Source organism: Scomber scombrus, chromosome 20, assembly GCF_963691925.1.
Source record: "Scomber scombrus chromosome 20, fScoSco1.1, whole genome shotgun sequence".
Classification (NCBI taxonomy): Eukaryota; Metazoa; Chordata; class Actinopteri; order Scombriformes; family Scombridae; genus Scomber; species Scomber scombrus.
Genome location: NC_084989.1, coordinates 16,147,132 through 16,161,364, shown reverse-complemented (window position 1 = coordinate 16,161,364; position 14,233 = coordinate 16,147,132). Strand labels below are relative to the sequence as shown.

General features: G+C 40.3%; 1 protein-coding gene across 1 annotated transcript in view; it reads left to right on the top strand.

Annotated features, from left to right (window-relative positions):
* ptprn2 (protein tyrosine phosphatase receptor type N2) overlaps nt 1-14,233 on the top strand; it is a 124,071-nt gene that overhangs the window by 84,554 nt on the left and 25,284 nt on the right. The window contains exon 12 of the mRNA XM_062441614.1: nt 13,716-13,931. Within this exon, the coding sequence (XP_062297598.1) occupies nt 13,716-13,931 (216 nt within the window). The remainder of the gene's footprint in view (nt 1-13,715; nt 13,932-14,233) is intronic.

Genomic DNA, 14,233 nt, shown 5'->3' with positions numbered 1-14,233 from the left:
TATCTAAGAATATAGTCGCTTTCATCTTGATGTTTAAATTAGTCATAACTGAACACCTTTTTAGCAAACACCACATTTAGAATTTGTGGCTGATTCGAAACAGTAGATTATTGTTCAGTGAGCATACAGTACAAACAGCACTTTGCTCTCAGTAAATTAAATGTAATAAACTGTCATATCATCTTTTATTGACTTTAATTGACTGTAATTGTGAATCCTGCTTTAACTGCTAGTTACTTTCTGCATTGCAAGGTCAACTAAATTGCTTGATGAGCTGTTTTGTTTTTTATATGATGACCTTGACTTGGGAGGTTGTGTGAATATCTTCCATCTGTGGTGATAAAGCATGAAATGAAACTAGACCAGTCTGCTGCTAAGTGGCTTCACTACATCTGTGGTTGTGTTGCTTGAAATATTATTTAGTGATGGCTTGGCAGCGTCTGCAGTCTTAATACATTCAATTTACATTTTAAATGGCAAATATATTCTATGTGTTATGCCTGGTATGTCAGTTTAGACTCATCTACCAAATGTCCTCAGATGATATCTTTCTCAAAACAGGTGTTTAGATAAATATATGTCAAAGTTTATATTGAAATTAAATAAAAAAACATTTAGTAAACTTGAAATGTGATCTTGATTTAACTAATGACCATTAGTCTGACAGAATTCAATAACTAAGACTAATTACCCCCTTTAGCCATGAACTGAAGACATTTCTTTAATGTGTTTGCTGTAATATATGTTTTTCTTTGATCCTAATATATGATGCAATCATTGCAAATGTGACATACATGAGAAGGTAAAAGATCAGACACTGATAGAATGTTGTAAACCTGCTGTAATGGGATTCTCACTTTAAACATTACAGTCATGTCTGTGTGTACATGGTTGCCATCATGCCTATTTACATTCACAGGCATGCCCGTCATGTTAGCGGCAAATGCACAGATGCAGCCAACACCCGATGCGGCGCAGGTGGATACCTGTAAAAAATGGGATTATCTGCTCATGAAAAGAAAGCTGAACTGCACCAAGCCTGCAACATACAGACAGGAAAAGCAGAGTATAGTTGCATGTATGCAGGTTAAAATCATACACAACAGTTATTTCAGTCAGATATGATTATAATTGTAATTGTATCATCTTGATTTGTCTCCTCCAGATTCCTTTTATCTAGAACATACATAAATCAACCAATCTGTGTAATATTGAGGGGAAAGAATACATGTTTTTTTTATAGTTTCATCAACATCAAGAACTAATAGATGGAATTACATTCGATTGTTGAAGACAACAAAAGGCAAAAAGATCGTGGCAAGCCGTGTCTATGAACACATGCAATCACATGTCAGTCACAATTCATTACATTATTCACTTTGAAGAAGGAGAAAAAAAGACATCATCATCACAGCTCCACAAAAAGGCATACAGTGTAATTATGTTTGTGGGTGAAAATAGGCTAGATTGATTATATGCATTTACAATAATGAGCCGTCAATGTATTATTATGTTACAGAGCCATCAAAATCTTGACATAAATCATATTAAATTCTGCCTGCAGAATTTCTGATCAGCCATACTTTGTATTGGTGTCAGAGGTTGTGGTGTGAAGCAATTGGAGATGTGAGCGGCAAACGGGCGGCTGATACCGTACTATAGATGTGGCAGCAGTCTCATTAGGGATTCACAGAGGTTTCTCTCTACGAGCTGCTTGGTTTGGCTCGGGGGCAGACCACTGTTATAAAGCTGGAGCTGTGAGACAGACAGACAGCGAGACACGCAGGGAGGCTGCGGCGCTGGGCAGGCAGAGTGTCAGTTCGTGTTCGTGCAGTGGATTGTTTTGCAGCGCGAGGCCCCTGACTCTCCCCCAGCTGACTGGTGTGGCTTCATTAGCATGGGCTGCGGCTCCTCCGATTAGCAGTAATTAAAGAGAGAAATCAGAGCGCTTGCCTCCAGTCCAGACACAGCCAGTGCCTGTCAAGTGAGATCGCCATGGAACAGATCTAGCGTTCCTGGCCGCCTGCCACTTCACTAAGAGTGAGTCTGGAGGAGAGGTATGGGGTGTCTGCGCCTGTGCCAAGTTACCCCCTAAGTAACCCCCTGGGTTACACAGGCACACACGCCTCTCCCCGCAGGCGCACGCTGGGCCGGCGTTGTCATGGTGATAACAGGGGAAAATGTTTAATGAAGACACTGATGAGAATTTATGAGGCTGTGGCTGTGTGCATTTACAGGGATATGACCCTTAGCCTATCATACACTGCCTCCTGTGGTTCTACATCTATATCTTCACTTACACAAGCCATAGCTGATCATCCGGGCATATGCTCAGGCAGGCGGCCTCAATATGCTCCAAGTCCAGCAACACCCTGGTACAGTTGGAGACACATGGCGTTGGTTGTCCAATTAAGTTAATCAAGTCTTATCAAAAATGTATATTGTATTAATTTAGTCTTAACTGGAAGAATCAGTATCTTCCCATCTCTAGAGAGTCATTCTCATGGGAGCAATTTAAATAAGACTTACATTTCAGAGGCTGTGTACTCCAAACAAAATTGAATTTGTTGTGTTCACACAGGCAAAATAGCAGAAATGTGCCCTTAAAGAAGCTTTCAGTGCTAAAATGTACACAAGCTGGATAGTTGCAAGTGACCAATACTGTCATGTGATTGGTTTTTCACTTCAGGGTGCTTGTATCTAGGTTTGCTTCTTGTTTTTAGGAGCTTTCGAGATGTGTCTGCTTCCATCATGACTTGCAAACCCTTGTTTCAACAATCATTCAACAGTCCAGAATATGCCAGATCTGATTTATTTTAACTGCACTGATGACCGTGTAGATTTTAACAAACATAGTCTCACCTTCAAGGCCACAACTAGCTCTCTACTGACACACTACAGAGAATAAACTGACAAATGGTCACACCCAACTTTCCTTTTTAGTTCCTGACACCCCACATCTGTTGGATCTGACCACTGTCAAGCTGATATCATGTAGTTCCCAGGGCTGCAAGTAACTCATTTTTATTCATTATTATTAGTAGTATTATTGTCATTCTTGATTAATCTGATGAGTATTTGCTTGGTTAATAAAATGTCAAAAAGTGATTAAACATGTCAATCACCATTTCCCAAGGCCCAAGATGCAACCTCAGGAGTCCATAACCTAAAAATATTCAGTGTACCATCATAGAGGACTGAAGAAAGTAGAAAATAATCACATTTGAGGAGCTGGAACAAGACTAAAAACTGCTAAAAAGATGTCTCAAAACTATTAATCAATTATTGAAATAGTCTGGGATTTATGTTCTGTTGATCGCTTAATCAACTAATTGTTGTACCTCTGGTAGTCTCATCCTACTATAACTAAACTCAGTTAAAGTGGTACTCTAACTCGACTGCCTGGATGGTGCTGGGGAAAAGCACTCATCCAACATTAATTCAACTCCCAACAGCAGTGCTTCTGGTTTCGCCCCATCAATCACAATTGTCAGTGGGAGACTGGTGAGGGATCATTTCCCTCTCGCAGCAGTCGCAACTCCTAATTGTTGTTTCGTTATGTCCATTGTTTACAGTTGGTTCTTATTACTTAGGGTACATAATTGTGCTTTTGAATGGAAGCTTACATTGACTTGTAAGGAATTAGTACTAAAGTTTTAGTACTCCAAAACAGCACAATTATTCTCAGCCTCAATCTGGGGGTGCCCTGGATTTGAAGTCTTTGGACATCTTAATTCAGCACTGCTGTGCTATGCTGAAGCAGCCATAAAGAAATACAATGTTCAAGAGGCTTTCAGATGGCATGTAGACCCAGGTGTGGAGAGGACACATCGTATTGAACCCATGAAGTCACTCTCTGCTCTCCTCTGAACATTTCTCTTTGTCCCTTTACTGTCAGTCTCAATATCAGAGTCTCCCAGCCCACTACGTCTCTTGTGACTGGGGTTTCAATTATGAATGCTACCTTTGACTACCTCTGTTATTCTGCAGCAGCCCACATATCCCTGCCTGCCACCACTCATGTGTGACTTGATGTATTGTCTCACTGTTTTCCCCCCTTTCAAAATTAATTGCAGTTTTATCTCTCCCCAAGATAAAAAAGCCAGCTGAGAACATAATAGTCTAAAAGTAGTGTGGATTCTATTCAAACAAAACAATTAAAACCTTGGTGTTTCCTCGCTGTTTGTGACTGTGGACGTGTCGGATGAGATTTTTAGTGGTGCTTCTTCTTTTATCTTTTCACACAATAGAGTGAAGTGTTACCTTCAATTACCTTTCAGATTGGGTTGTGTTTTAGCAAACTGGGATCACGTTCTGGACCTGGCCATCTTATTTGGGGTCTAATGACTTTTCACCAACAGTATCGTAATATCCCTCATCAGAAACTAATTACATCTCGAAAATAATTCTTGTCATTGTGATTAATGCAAATCTGAGTGTAATTTGCACTGTCTCAAGCAACAGTGCAAACATCATCGGTGATATTGAGATGATTTCACTTCAATTTTTAGGCATGAGTGCCATTTGGTAACTTGGTTTAATTAATTTTGGCTGGCATTTTAGCAAACGTGAACATTATCCTTGTCAGACATATTGATATTGTCAACACAGCTGCAGGTAGAAATGATCATTACTGTCAACCAAAACCAGTTGGGAATTAAGGCTGCAGCTTGAGCAAAGAAAAGAAGTTTAAGTAAATTAACGCAACTTTCATAAATGTGGTTGACGGCTTGGTCTTGTCTGGAATTAACCATTTCAGTATAAAAAAGGGACTATCAGAACTTAAATTTAAAGCAGCTCAAATAAACAGTAAATGCTTAGTGTTATTGGCAGGAGATACTTAGAAGACTTGGACAAGATTTGACTGGTGTCTTTTTTCCGCCTTTCCAAAACCGAAACATGAAAGCAAATCTTTTTAAGATTTTAATGCTTTATATGTCTTCTACATAGATCATCAACTGCTGAGGATGCTGACCTTTTGCCTGAAGCATGCAGCTTTAGCTGTTTGCACGATATTGCATATGTAGCAACCAAGTACATATTTAAGACCCCTTTTATGGGTTATCATTTTTAAAAACATGTCAGCTGGAAACATTAGAAAGTCAGCTGAACATCCCACTAATGGAGCTAATTATCGATCCAGAGCTGATAAAATCCACCAGCAACAGTCATCATTTCAACCAGCAAAATCTACGGTCGCTAGCTAGAAAGAAGAAGCTTCATTAATCTACCTCTTTCTGAAATTGTTTCCAATTTTTTCAAAGATAACCAAAAATTTTGATTTGTAAGTTTGCGTATGTGTTACGTGGAAAACTGAAAGCTTCACAGGTGTAGCAACAAAAACTTAAGGAACCAACTGAATTGAGGCTTTGGCTACAGTATATTGCCCACTTATCACCATTACATCCAGATTAGACTTTTATTTGAGCTCTTTTTTTTGGCTTAATTTATATATCATAAATGATCCGTAAAGCTGGAGCACTCACTGTACATGTAGAGCGATTTAAATGAGCACTAAATATGTTGCGCTTTGTTGTCATCCTCATAGATTACAACTACATTTTCTATCATTTTACAGATACGGTGTGATTTCCTACTCCAGGCTATGATACCACAACGCTGTTTCTTTTTGAAGTGCACATTGTTGTGCATGTGTGTGGGTTGCCTCTCTGCTTTAAATATAGTTAAGATGACAGGCATAGCATTTACCTTGATGTTTACTGCTTTGAACTACTTGGCATGGGCAATGCCTGGGCTGGGGTTCACATAAGAAAGAGGCCTATTTGAACAAGCTCATCTGGGGAAAATACCAGAATACCAGAATGACATGGCTGACACACACACAGGCTTTGAATGGTTCCTGAGCGAGTGATGAGCATGAGACACAACAATTCAAGTAAAACCCAGAAATGGGACCTCTTTGTGTCTTTGAACATAATCCATTAGGAAACATGGCATTTCTTTCTCTCCCTCTAACACATACACTGAGACTCTATGCATTTGAGATATTCAGCTCACTGTCAAGTTTTTACACCTTTAGTGATGTTTAAAAGAGAGTTTAGATGGGAGAGCAGAGTGTCACCTTTTATATTTTATCTCTGGATAAGTGCTATTTTATGCCTGGCAGCAAAATGAATTTGCATTGTACCAACTAACAATATACTAAAAGTACATCATTGTAATGTGAATCTAGTCTGTGTCAAACCAAACTCTGGCTTCAAAGCACTGCTTTTGCTTATATGGGAGCTTTGCTTTATTATACATGGTAAAAGATGGAAATAGAGAATTAAAAAAGACTAAAAACACAGATCTTTTTCTCTCACACACATCTTGTAATATAACTTCAGTGTTAACAATAACAGCTGGTGGATCTGATAAAAAAAATTAAAATAAAAAAAAACATGCAAACACCCAAATGTGTTTTGTTTTGCATACATTTCTCTCTGCATTACAGTTCGAGGCTAATCCTCCCAACACCTTCCCGAATGGAGCCGCAGCAACAGTCTTGCTCAGATATTATTATGAATAATTTATTGCACCCTATTTCAAAGAGCCAAGCAGAAATCCCAACTATTTTTGGTGTAACGGTATCACATGTTGGTTGAGTCTGCAGGTACACATTGCAGCTGTTGGTTTCATGTGCAGCACTGTAAATGGCATCAGCCTCTCACTGATATCATTATAGCGTGATTGGTATGTGGGCCACCACAGCTACAGATCGGCATGCCTGCCTCTCCTCTGCAGGCTTGTGTTCTCTTCTGTTTGCTCAAATATATTACAATCTGACTTCTGTGTGTCCTGATCGAAGGTGTCCAGCTAGTGAAAAGCAGCCCTACGTGGATTGTAGATATATATTTTGTAAGTGGTATATATTTTGTGTGCATGTATATTCAGATTGCACACACAGGGATATAGATGTAAATATACTCCAAATCATGCAGCCTGTAGGTGCCAGCAAGCAAGTTATTGTCTCTTTGTCCCTTTTCCCAACTCACAAACAAATGCACCATCTCAGGTAGTGCACTTGATCCTGACATTTGTTTAACATTCCTCTCCCAGCGACATTGAGAAGTGCAGCATACCTCCTTCTGCCGTTGTTTAAACACGCTTGCTGCTTTTCTATCTTTTTTTTTTTCATTAGAAATATGAAATGTGTCATGGAGGCAAACACCAGAGCAACACAGGAGAGGAGGACAGATAAGCCTTGCAGGACTCACAGCGACTGTTCGAACATGTGTTACCCGGAGGAAGTACTTACTGCAGAAACACACAGGCGTGGTAGCGGATAACACCAGTGACCATAAGAGTGACTTCAGTATGTTCCTGAATTTGACCGCTTGTAGGGTTTTTTTTTCCCTCACGAGAGTCAATCGATGCACGTCAAAACTCCCTGGTGTGATAACCATTAGCACTGGCCTCAATGGAGGATGCGACATGAGTTGTGAAATCGTACTGTGCAATGCGTAGTGGTTGAAATGTGTGAAAATTTGTCCATTTACACAGAGTTCAAGTGAAGGAAAATAACAGGTGCAAAAGTCAGGCTTTCCTTCAAAGAGCAGGTAAAGATAGTGTCTGGTTAGACATTTTCTTTACTCATATCGTCTACTGTGCCAAAAAACCTTGTTTGAATGAGTGTGGATTTAGATAGGGCTCACAGGTGGATGATCAGGATATCTTTATGAAAAAAAGTGAACAGTTGACCAATGAACTGGATAGATATGATTGTGTGGTTGACTTGACATGTAGGGACTGATTTGGGGATTAACTTCAGCCACTATTTCTTTCTTTCCAGCAATAAAAAAAACACTCACTGGCAGTCATGATAAAAGTCTCCCACCACGCATTACTCTCGCATCCATCCTGAATTAGCGCTACAGCGAGCTCTGCAGAAAGAATTCTCTCTTTTGCTCGAACTGAACGCTGCAAGATAAAAATTTGCCCCTTGAATGACGGGTGGCCGGACCGTTTCTGTGCCCTCTGGCAGGCAGAGTGAAAACAGAATTTGGGTTCTGAATAATTCCTGATAAATGAGGATGCAAGTGTGCAGAGAGCATGACGTGAAAAATGTCTCGCCTGGGGAGACTAGATGGCATATATGGAAAGAAACAAAGTTTACTGGTTATTTTTAAGAACATGTTATTGTATGCTGTAACAGATTTTGATGTGATGATGCATTTTACAGCCTAAAATAACAAATTTCACTGATAATTTTTTTGCAGCAGCATCATATATTAGATTTAGTATTTAAGGATGTTGAGGATGCTTTAAAAAATGTGTTGAGTCAGTTTGATAGTGTTCTAGTAGAGATTTTGTCCCTGTGGGCCGCCTGGTTGGCTCTGCGTTTGAAGGTGGGTTGGCGTCCGACGCGGCCACGGACCCAGGCTGGACAGCGAGCTCGTTTTTGTTCTCCCCTTCACATTGCCAACTCCAGCTGTCACGCAGAGGGACAATAGAAAAGAGGAGGGGGTGCTCTCTGAATGGAAAAAATAAACTGTAGAGCCCCCCGTCACACAGCCCCCCTCCCCAAGACTCGTCATCTGCATTTGACAGGACCCCCGTTCTCCTCTCTTCACCGCCCCTTTTCTTTTTCTTTCTCCTTTTCTCTCCCAGTGCTCTCCATAATCCCCCTTTCTCTCTCTCTCTGCTAAGTGCAGCTGTTGCTCTCCATTGGATTTTTTTTTTCAAACTGATTGCTAATTAGGATAGCATTTTAGTGAGTTTTATCTTTAAAACTTGTTAAACTTGCAATTTTCCTCTCTTTTTTTCTTTATTCTGGCAGATCTTTGAGCAGAGCAGAGAAAAGACTTAGCCAATTATGCACAATTTACTTTAGGCTGAGCGTTTTTAGACAGAACCCAATCTCCCATGCAGCATTCATATAGTTTACAACTACTGTACTGTGCGGTAGCCTCTTATTATAGTGCTCACTTCAGCTTTGAATGCAAAAGCCTACTTTGAAGAATAGACTGCCCCATCTCCCTTATTCTGCTCACATAACTGAATCCCTGGGAGAGGCAGCAGAGGAAAAGGAGAGCCTGAGAAAACAGCAATTCACACACCAAACACAGAGACCCCTAGTAGCTCAACAAATGAGTGACTAGCCCTATGTCCATTCATATCGCCCCTCGGCCCGCAAGCCTATTAGCCAGGCATCGCTCCTTGAACATTCACTGTCGACAACATGTGGAGGCATCGCTATAGCAACCAGTGGATATGACATGTGCAATGGACGGGGACTCCTGAGCTGCTGAATATAAGGAGGGGCTCAGCCTTAACTAAATGATCGCAAAAAACCCAACCCCACCACCTCCCCATCTCTTTTCATTGGCACAGAGGCGCTGAAAGGACTCACTAGTAGGGCTTCTGCACATTCTTCCGAGGCTCGGAAAATCAGGCGGGCATATCCCACATTCTTCTCCCTTTTCTTATTCTCTCCGACTCTCCCTTTTTTTTCTCCTCCTTCTTTTTCTTCATCTTCGTGTTGAAGCCGCGGTCTTTTGTTGGCGCTGGGGGACGCATGAGACCCTCGCAGGGGAACTTTTTTTGGAGAAGCGGAATCAGTGGGCGGCCGGGACGCACAAACGCTTCTTGGAGCTGCGGCGGGCGTCAGTGGTTAACCATGCTCTCTGGAATACAAGACACAGCCTCCTCCGTTTACTGCAAAGTGTGCGCTCTGCCCCGCGACATGGATTTAGGTAATTATCTCCTGGCTTTAACGTGTATCCGTCCTGTTTTGTGCCTTATTCAAGTTTTAATGCGTTAAAATGCGTAAATTGCGCCTCAAAGGACCGGCCTTGAAAACTTGTGAGCATCACGTAGAAAGCTGTTATTTTGTAGCCAATGTGAATGATTTAGTGTGTGTGTGTGTGTGTGTGTGTGTGTGTGTGTGTGTGTGTGTGTGTATGTTGCAGAATATTTTTAGCGTCATTTTGTTAGTATTATCCTCTTCTACGGTAAAGGGCTGCTGTAGATCGAGTCTAATGGGAAAATAATGATCCATCATGGGAAAATTACGCAAGCAAAATATATTTATATATTTATATATCTCAATGTAAGCTGATCGATGTATTCATGGTTTGCTGTAAGCACATCTGGCTACAGGGGACAAAGTTTCTGTTCATCCTGCAACTCATCAACCCTGAGAATTGAGCTCTGCTTTACTTGCTCTGTGTTCCCATGATTTAGACTATTTTAAATCATGCTTATAGTTCAAAGATTTGCGAAATTGTCATTATTTAAAATTAAAATATAATGCAGAAGCTCTTTATTTCCTATGCTGCTGTTTAATAAAGGAAATCTAGAGTATGCTGACTGAATAGAAATTAAAATGTAATGTTACAGTTTTAATGGTAATATGAGTTGGCCTGTATCAAATTGCTTTTTTCTATTTCAAATTAATTATTATTTCCCAGTGTTTAGAGGCAGATTTCTCTCTCTAAATATAAGGCTTAACATTTCCCAAAATTCCCAAAAAGTGTTTTCACAAAATTCAGTATTATAGAGCACTGGGTGTAGCTAGTATTTTCTTATATCAAAAAATATATAGCATCCTTGAAAAATGTTGCAGCAAGGCTCAATTTTGCATTTCATGTCTAATCTTTTTTTGTTAATCGCAGGACTATCAGTCCCATTTTATTGCAAGGAAACCATAACTGGATTTAGGGCTGGTGAGGTTTGGCAATTGTGTGTTTAGGAGGATTTTCCTCTTGTACTTCCTAAAGGTATTGTTATGTGAGTGAATGGATAGCCAGCCGCCCCAACAACACCTCTCTGCCTGACCTTTCCTCTATCATTTGAATAATCCAGAGCACCGAAATCCATCTGCCCCTTGTCTCCTCTCAGATTGGCTAATTCACCAGACCGGGGCAGCATGAATAGAAGAGAGAAACAGAAGGGGAAAGTCTGTTAGAGGCAGAGAGTAATAACTTCACTGAGTTTGGATATATACTCACAAGAGACATGAGCAGACATGTTGAATATGATCAGGAAGGAATCAACAAAAATACTTTTTTTAAGTCAATTTTGATTAGAAGAAGAATTCAGGGGCTGAAAAATCTGATTTGTTGAAATGCCGATGTTAAAATTTATAGCAAACATTTTAGCACGAGGAAAGAATCAGGTTAAATAGTAAAAATGGTATTTTTGAAATTCTTAATTATCGTACTAATTAATCTGGTGTATGTAGGTTTTTATATATTCATATTTGAAATTTCAGGAATTTTCAGTCAAAATGATTAAATTTAGCTTAAAGTGTTTTTGACTACTTAATTGCTACTATTACATGCTGAATGTAGTCTAGTTAAATATGGGGGGTTTTAAGGCAGACACTAAAAATAATGAATAAAAAAAAACCTAACAGAACTCTAAAGGCCAACAATGGTAATTCTTATCCTCACATCTCTTCTTTTCTCTCTCTTTCTGTATCTCCTCTAGTTTCTTCCTCCCAACAACATAACACGATTACCGCCTTCAAACACTCTTTTATGCTTGCAGTGCATTTCAAGCCTGTTTTCTCCCACAGTGGAAATGCTGTTCATTCATTTTAAGGTTTTAACCTAAATATTTTTAAGAGTAGCCATAGATTGTACAGGATGACATTTCTGATTAACTAGATAAGATTGGGGTTTTTTTTTTTTTTGGGGGGGGGATTTAGAAAACATTGGATGAAAAAGGAATATCTTAGGACTGTCAGCACTGGAAATAGATTGAAGCAGGTTTGAACCAATAGGTCCGTAGGGGGCACTTTGGTTTCAGAGGCAACAGACTTGAATCACCACTCCGATGTCACATGCTGTGTTGACCGCATTAAATATGTTGAATACTATGTGAGTTTTTCAGGTGCTATATGTCTTCTATTGTGTTGGAGAGAATAATACCACATAGATAATTTGCATTCTCAACAAGTACTCCAGCAAAGGAAAGTTAGTAATATTATATCTAAATCCCATTCCTGCTGTCTGTATGTTTAGCTGATCACTCAACAGCACAGACGAGTCATTGGATCGAGGCCATTTCTCCCCTCTGCACCGTATATGAGACTCTTCAAAGCTCTCAGTTGTTGTCTAACCTCTTAATGGTTGATTGAAACTACATGCTCAAGCCACAGCAATTGCAATCAACAGCAACTGTCGTCGGGCCCAACACACTAATCGAAAATACTTGGGCATCCAACACAACCGATAAAAACATTTGCAATTACGAGCCACAAGGTCAGACCACATTGTTACTGGTCTGAGGTGAAGTGTCTTGTTTTGAAAATGGTATAACAAGATGTAGCCATCCTTCAGCTGAGCCCATTAGATCCCTCAGGCTAAATGTCAGAGCTCTGCCATTTATTATTATTAGATATTTTTTTCCATGTTGTAGATTTGATTCAATTCAACCATCAATCTTTCAATATTGCATGCAGACAATTAGGAGCCTGAGGATGTATTTGTGCACTGTTATTGATATTGCCCTTTAACAGATATTGGCATGTATGAAGTGGATAAAAGTAGACCAAAATCTGTGGAGAGCTGCCTTTAAAAAAATAAAAAATAAAATAAAAAGAATATGCTTTGTGTCCAATCAGACAGCAATGATGTTTATCTGCTCTCTGTTTTTAAATACAAAACCCACATTGGTAAGATGTCTATATTTTATGCAATCAGCAAAGGAAATCTACAACAGTACATTTCAGGTATCATTAATTATCCCTCCCAATTATTGCTCCTAATTATCGCTGTTATGCTCTCAAAATATTCTGTATCATTGGGGCCCATGGGGAATTTATCATTAGAGTAAATGGCCATGAGTGGACCAATCAGGGTGCGAAATTAGTACCAGCCACCAGCCTAATGCTGGCAAAAAATGAAAGTGGCTAGTATATTTCAGACACAAAATAATGGTTTACTATTGAGCGTCCGTTGAATTTGAACATTTATCTGTCAGTGGCTTCTACATGTTCACATTTTTAAAAAGTTAATTTCCCACCCTGGGACCAATTATCAACATATAGGCCAGTTCTTCAACCTACACTAACAGTATATGTTAGTTGATATTACAGCACATTAAAAACAAACCTGCTGTACTGAGACAAATGCTATATCTCCCTGTTTGAATTAGCGTGGGTGTGAATATTTGAAAAGGCCTTTTGTATTCAACTGGTGGTGGATGAAGGTCCAGTCTGAGCCCGCCTGTGTCTCTCCAGTCCTGGTAGCCATTAGCTGTGCGGCTTGGGCCAGGGCCTAATCCAGCCAAACTCAGGACCAGAGGAGCTAATTAAGCACAAGCTTTTAGTATCCCAACCTCCTGTAGCTGCACAGTGCCAGCCCACACCATGCCAGCACTAAATGGGGTTGTAAATATCTATAGTGGGGCTCAGTGTGGATACAGCACTGGACAGGCTGGTAATGGGGGTTGACTGAGTCTGAATGCATTATAAGGGAAGTATTAGAGCTGGCTAATGAGTGGGGCTGGTGAGACAGTGGTAATGGGTGTAAAGAGCAGGGGAGGAGGGGAGGCAGGTGAGGAAGCACTCGCACCGCTTTTTTTTTTTTTTTTTTTTTTTCCTGTCGAAGGCCAAGACAAGCTTTCAAGTGAAAATTGATGTAGTGCAGACTTGATATGGCGGTTGCTGTAAATCAAAAACCACGACATCAATCAGGAAAAAGACAGAGTGGCATCATTTACTGCTCTGACAGTGTGTTCTCTCCCTGTTTGTTTGTGTCCTCCAGAGGGGCAGCCTGACCCAGATCCCCATGGTGAAGGAGACCAGGGTGGAGTCGGGCCAGTTCCTGCTGCTTTCCGTCCTCTGCATGCTCTTCATCCTGGTGGCGCTGGCTGTGTCCACCACTTTCTTCTGCGTGCGCCAGCGCTCCCACCTCCACATGAAGGAGAAGCTGGCCAGCCTGGGTACTGACACCAGTACTGATGCTACTGCAACCTATCAGGTTAGACCAACCCCTTTGCTATGAGCCAATCAAGAGCCAGGACACTTAGCCTGCACTCTGCTATTGGGAGAACACGCATTCTGTTCAGATGCACTTGATTATCTGATTGGTTTGTGAATGTGTATGTTTGACTGATTTTCTTCTACTTCCTCTTATGATCGGTTTTGGCTGTTGTAAGATAGTGACTAGCTTTTCTTTTTTGTGCAATGCAGTGATTAAATACCAAAGTCACAGTTTGAGTGTACTTCATCATTTTTAAGCTTTTTGTTTCTTGCATTATATACTGATTGCTGCAATAGATA